Genomic DNA, 6,030 nt, shown 5'->3' with positions numbered 1-6,030 from the left:
CAGCATGCACCAAAGGATACTAAAACTTTGATTTGTGATTTCAAAGTTCCACAGGTTTATCCTCAGGTCATCGGCCGACATGTAGGTCTCGTAGTCACTGTTGACGGAGATGGAGTTGATGTGGTAGGTGTGAGCATTGGCAAACACCCTCCGCGGGGTGGCCTCCACCATCAGGTCCATGGGCCGGAGCACAGGTACCTGTGGGATGGGAAGCAGAAGTCAGCACCCTGGGACAGGTCTGGTGCCCCATCCGACCCACGCCAGCAGCTGGCACGGGGACGTCCAATGGACCTGCAGAGCAGCGGCTGCCAGGACTCTGTCCACCTGCCTCTCAACATGCTCTCTCCAAGGAAACCCAGCACCTTCCTGAGCACAGGGACAGAAGGGCACATGGACACAAAAGCCTTCACATTTGAAAAGAGGCAGCAGCGTGGCTGGATTGCTGGGAGGCAGCAGCAGCCCAGCTGACCAGGCTGGAATCTCTGCTGCAGCAACTCTTCCTTCTTTGAAACAAAATAAAATCCATTTCTGCACTGTTTTGTCCCTGTTAACCAGAACCTGAATTCTAACAGAAATGCATTTCTTGAGAGACCCAGGTCAGCACAGATTTTTTCTTTTAGCTTTTTTGCATTTGCTTCACTGTGAAGCGACAGAGGTAAGAGATGAGAAGAGACAGGCAAAAGGGACACCCCGCACAGGGACAGATGGAGGGACTGGAAACTAAGATATACACGTTTGCCTTTAGATTAATAAGAAGTATAACTCATGTAAACACTGGGGGAGGGAGGCGCAGCAAGAGCAGCCCATGTGAGGTGTCAGCAATGACTTCAACACAGTGTCTGAGGGCAGGGCAGGAGGAGGGTGTCAGGCTGTGCTGCTGCTTGCAGCCAGCCATCCCCTCCAGCCACTTCATTACTCAGTGTATTATCTGTGTGCTGCCCAAAGAGATTTCCCACATGGCTGCAGAGGTGGGGATGGGAGTGTGACAGCCAGCTTGAGTGACACTGGAGCACCGGGACTGCCAGCTCGGAGCCTGAGCTTAATGTGAGGAGCCTGGCTGCTAATGCAGCCTGACACAGGCAATGATGCCTCGTTTGCCACAGAAGGGCTCGCTCAGCCAGCCAGGGATGGGTGCTGAGCTCCTGGGGCTGGGGGGCCAGGCTGCCATTCAGACCCTGGAAACGTGGCGGCCGTGCCGAGGGAAAGGCTTTGGTGGCTACTCCAGACCTCCTGGGCACAGACAAGAACAGGAAAGGCTTTGGCAGAGGGTTTCACTCAGCAAGATGATGCTGAGCAGCCCGACCACCCCTCGCAGCCAAACCCCAGGCCAGTCCCCACCAGGGCCTGGCAGCTCCCCAGCCCACGTTGCAGTGCCCAGCAGTGGGACCGCTGGGCTGAGCCGCAGCAGAGCAGCCACCTGCACCCCCAGCACCCACACAGCTCCTGCCCATGGGGCAGCTGCACCCGACCAGAGTGGGGGGAAACTCTGCAGCCAAGGAAATTCTCCACATGTTACTTCACAGCCAAACTGGGGAGCTTTTATTATATATGAAACTTAGTCCATCACCAGGTAAAACCCCACAAGAGGAACAAACCTGTTCATGTGTGAGTAGGTTGTTAAGGCAGGTTTTTTTATCTGCTATCGCAGTGAGAATCTGCACTGGAATATGGAAACCTGCAAGTGTCCATGCCCCTTCTCACCATGTGCTGGGAGCTGCTGCTTAAGGCTATCAACAAGTATTTCAACCTGAAAGCACTGGCATTTGGAGGCAGGAGCAGCCAGGAATAGGCTGGGAGCACATATTGGCTGGGGGATCTCATCCCACAACAGCAGAAATCTGGCAGCAATGGCAGGAGAGGCTCAGGGTGGCCACAGTCAGTGACAGAGAAGTCAAAGCTCCTAAGAAATGGGGCAACATGACACCAACTGAAACCTCTTTTGTTTTTTCAGCACACAGTCACCAAGCCCATGTCTGCTGAGCCACCCGGCTCCCACCAGCATTACCATGGCAATCCTCACCAGCACAGAGACCTCCTCTGAGCATCCCGTCTTCAATTACAGAGCCAACCTGCAGGGCAGGCTCTGGTATTATACATACCCATTATTAAAGGGTAATTCAGTGTAACAAACCACATCTAGTACATAGAAAGGCTGTCAAATAAAATAAACCACTAATAAATTAAATTACTTTCTGCTTTCAGGAAAGAGGGGGGGATGCCAGTCATTTTTCATTTAAAACAAAATCTATCTTAATTTTTTCTTTCTGCCTTTAGCAGGCACCCTCTGAAAAAACCCGGTCCCACTCACTCAAAGCACACATGACACTTGATTTCTCTTTCCTTGTCTGGTGAAGGCTTCCCCTTCCCAGAGTTAATGAGGCACTAATCCTGCCTCGAGCTGTAAACCTCATTTTCCCAGTGGTTGGGGAGTGGAGGGAACCAGCGTGGCCCCTTCCCACCACCCATGCTCTATGTCCTGCCGCCTCCAGCCACGCAGAGAAGGACCATGGTGAGGTAACACCAAGGCAGGAACTGCTGCTGTTCCACTGCTTTGCCCCCTGTCCCCATCAGGGTTCCCTCTTTCATTGTCTGTCATGTCAACTGCCACCAAACGCTCCCTGCTCCCCAGGGACCAGCTCTGTGGGGCAGAGCTCTCATTTACAGTGCAGTGATGGACGTGGCCTGAAGGGAGGCAGAGATCCACGGCTCCTCAGGAAAGGGGTGGCAGCACGTTCAAAACACAGGTCAGTGTCCAGGGAAAGGCCCAACAGCTCAGCTCCCAGGACACCACGGTCACACAAGCCCAGGAGCAGCAGGGATGCTCCCTGGGGAAGGCTGCCCAGCCCCGCGGCACAGCCACTCCCGGCAGGATTTGGCCAAGCAGGATCAGCCCCAGCCAAAGCACAGATTAACCCTAGCCTTAGGTTTGCAAGAAAGAAAAGGTAATCCAGCTCCTGGCAATGAGAGAGCAGAGCCAGCTGCTCCAGGACAAATCTGGCAAGGTTCTCCACCTGCTCCAGCAGCTGAGCTCCTGGAAATGTGCTCCCCCCATGTTTATTCCTTACCTACAAAAGGCATCCTCTGGAACTGGCCAACGCTGCCTGCAGATGAATAATATTCTTCAGACAAAATGTACATCAAAAATTATTTTCGTGGCAGACTGACAATTTCATGCTCGTCAGGATTTTGTCTTATTTGACTTCCCCCACGAGGTGTGGAAGGTCCCTTTCCACAGGACAAACTCACTATCTTGTTACAGGTCCACAGAGCTGACAGAGCTTCTGGTCCCACCTCTCTTCCCTAGACATGTCCCTTCCTGCCACACTGACACCACTTCTCCTGTCCCCTCAAAGAACAAATGGAACATTTTCTTATCTAAAGTTAAAAATCCTGAACTCTTCATGCCAATCTCATGAATTTGCCTTCCCCTGAAAGACGTGACAGTTTGAAAAGGTATTTTTAAACTTACTTCACCTGCTGAAAAAAAACCAGTGTCAGTAAAAATCCCACCAGGCAGTTTGCAATGTTTCTGCATTTCCTGGGAGAAGCCTGTAGAAGCACAGCCAGGTCACCAGTGCAGAGCAACCCCAACCCGCTTGGTTATTCTGCCCAGCACCTTGTTTTTACAGCACGTCTAGACACAGATACCAGCAGTGTAATTGCTGTGAAAAAAAAGACATGAAAAAAGTATCTGAAAGGCCAGTTCTGGTCATCAGCATTTCAAGGTGAGCAGGGTGGTAATCCCCTGCTGGGGCAGAGGGGCCAGACTGCCCAGGGGCAGCAAAGCATGAGAATGTTACACATTGAGCTGCTCTAGAGCAATCTAATAAAAATGGGAAAAGCCTTCTTTTTTTTTTTTTTTTTAATTTCTGTGGCAATGGCTTGATGATGATCATTCGAAATTGATTAGTTCTGCCATGTGCACTTTATAGCCAAAAAAAGCCAAATGTTTCACATTATCTTGTCATTTAAGTGATAATGCTTTGGAGGATGCATACACAGAGAAGGCAGAGCCATCTCTTTGCTGGAGCAGCAATGCAGCCTCTCCCTGTCCAGTGCTCCTGGTTTTGCCCATCACAAGCACTGAGGGGGAAGTGTGCCCATACTCCACCACAGCCTGACTGGTGCTGTGCAACATCAAAGGAAACTTGTTCTCTATGTAAAAAAGATTTAAGCCCTGAATACGATTTTTTTCATTATCTCCTGCACAGATCCTGCAGTGTAGGGCTGTACACCCAGCAGCACCCGAGGCACAAGGAGGCCATCAAATGACCCCAAAAGCCTGCAACTACTAGACCAGGGGCTATCCAAGTAAGTAGAGCTCTTTTAATGACAGCAAAAGGCTTGCTTTACAGTCTGAGCAGAATTTAATATTCCTTTTGCACTATGTGGGCTAGAAATTCCTCAGAGAACAATGCTCATGAAGTACATTTAAGCCATTATGAAGAATGGCTAAGAGATTATTGCAGCAAGGTGGTTTTAAAACCCTTTTTTGCTTGTCTGTGGTCAAAAATTAAACTGTGGGTGGATGCAGCTTTACTCCAAAGCACGAGCATCACAGGACAATTAACCATCAAAGATAACACCAAGCTGCAGCAAAATGCTTCCAGCTATGTAAATATCTAAGTAAAACCATCAAAACATTTGATCAAACCGGGGCTGGTGGAGACTCCTGGATCCGCCGTCCTCGGGGACAGCAGGAGCTGAGCTCTGCAGGGCCAACATGAGCAGCAAGAGGGAACCCACGGGTCTGGGCAGGGGGGCTGTGGCACACGTCCCCCCCACCTGCCAGCCCAGGTCTGGGGGACACCACAGGAGAGATGGACATGGGGGCACCTACAGATCTGACAGCCAGGTCTCCCTGGAAGATAAACAATGCATTTTCAAATATGTAAGAAGTTTCATTGTCAAAACTCAGTGTTCCCATAATGAAATATTTGGCTTAATAGGCTACATTGTTGTTTTGGCTGTTTCAATACTGTTTGTGTTGGAAAAGAAAATAAACACATATCACATTTATCCTGGGCTCTAGAGTTCCTTCACTTCCACTAGGAATTCAATGCTCTTAAAGAACACACTAGCAATAATAATGAATCGATTTTAAAGAATTGCTGCCTTGCAAGCCCTGCCCTTGCCTTCGGTTTGCTGCGGTGCCCAGCGGGGGGTGCTCAGGTGGCCTCGAGCACGGGGCCAACACTGAGAGCAGAGCTTGGCACAGGGGCTTAGATGGCAGATCTAGGCAAAATGGTGACCTGTGTGTCCCCAGTAAGACCAGGGCTGTTCAGAGTGTTCAGCCAGAGAAGGAAGCACTGACTGGAGTAACACCCTCCAGCACTTGGCTCCTGAAGACCTGCCTGCCAGCCCTGCAGAGGCTGGGCTCTGACACCCAGACCTCGAGCAAACTCCTCCAATGGACTGTCTAGGTAACAGCACATCAGGCTGGAACTGCTGCCTGAAACATGACAGCAGATACATGAAATGAAATGTTTTCTTGCTCTGTGAAGAAAAGTGCCTGCCAGCCATCACGAGCAGCTCAGCATGCAGAAGAGAATTAACTACCTGTCTGGGGTTCTCAACAGCTTCATCTGCTGTGGAACTGGAAGCCATAAAAGTGAGTCAAGGATAGTAATAGGAACAATTTCATATATATATATATATATATATAAACCCCCCAAGTACTCAACATGCAAATTCTGACAGGATGTTAATAAATCACAGGCTGGTCTGCTCTGATTAATGTCAAGACAAAACTCCTGCACGCGTGGCATTGCCAGGCCTCTGGGTGAAAGGAGCTGCAGACTGTTTCTGCTCCAGTGCCAAGGGGAGGGGAGCACAGCCCCCCTGCTTTGCAGAGGGACCCCCCTTGCTGCCGGAGCCCACACGCCCGGTCCCTGTCGCTGCCCGGACCTGCTGCCAGAGCTCCTGGTGGGAGCAGCAGGGCACACGGCTGGCTCTTCATACACAGACCCCATGAGCAGCGAGCGCCGGGCAGCGCTGGGAAGGGCGGCCCTGCGGGCACAGAGCGGAGCG

The 6,030-nt window shown here is 50.9% G+C and overlaps 1 protein-coding gene across 1 annotated transcript in view; it reads right to left on the bottom strand.

Annotated features, from left to right (window-relative positions):
- The window catches only part of PPP2R2B (protein phosphatase 2, regulatory subunit B, beta), a 95,640-nt gene that overhangs the window by 5,814 nt on the left and 83,796 nt on the right, over positions 1–6,030 (bottom strand). The window contains exon 5 of the mRNA XM_009993488.1: positions 21–212. Coding sequence (XP_009991790.1) covers positions 21–212 — 192 coding nt within the window. The remainder of the gene's footprint in view (positions 1–20; positions 213–6,030) is intronic.

This window comes from Chaetura pelagica, unplaced genomic scaffold (genome assembly GCF_000747805.2).
Source record: "Chaetura pelagica isolate M959 unplaced genomic scaffold, ChaPel_1.0 scaffold543, whole genome shotgun sequence".
Taxonomy (NCBI): Eukaryota; Metazoa; Chordata; class Aves; order Apodiformes; family Apodidae; genus Chaetura; species Chaetura pelagica.
This window is presented reverse-complemented; position numbering and strand designations above follow the sequence as displayed.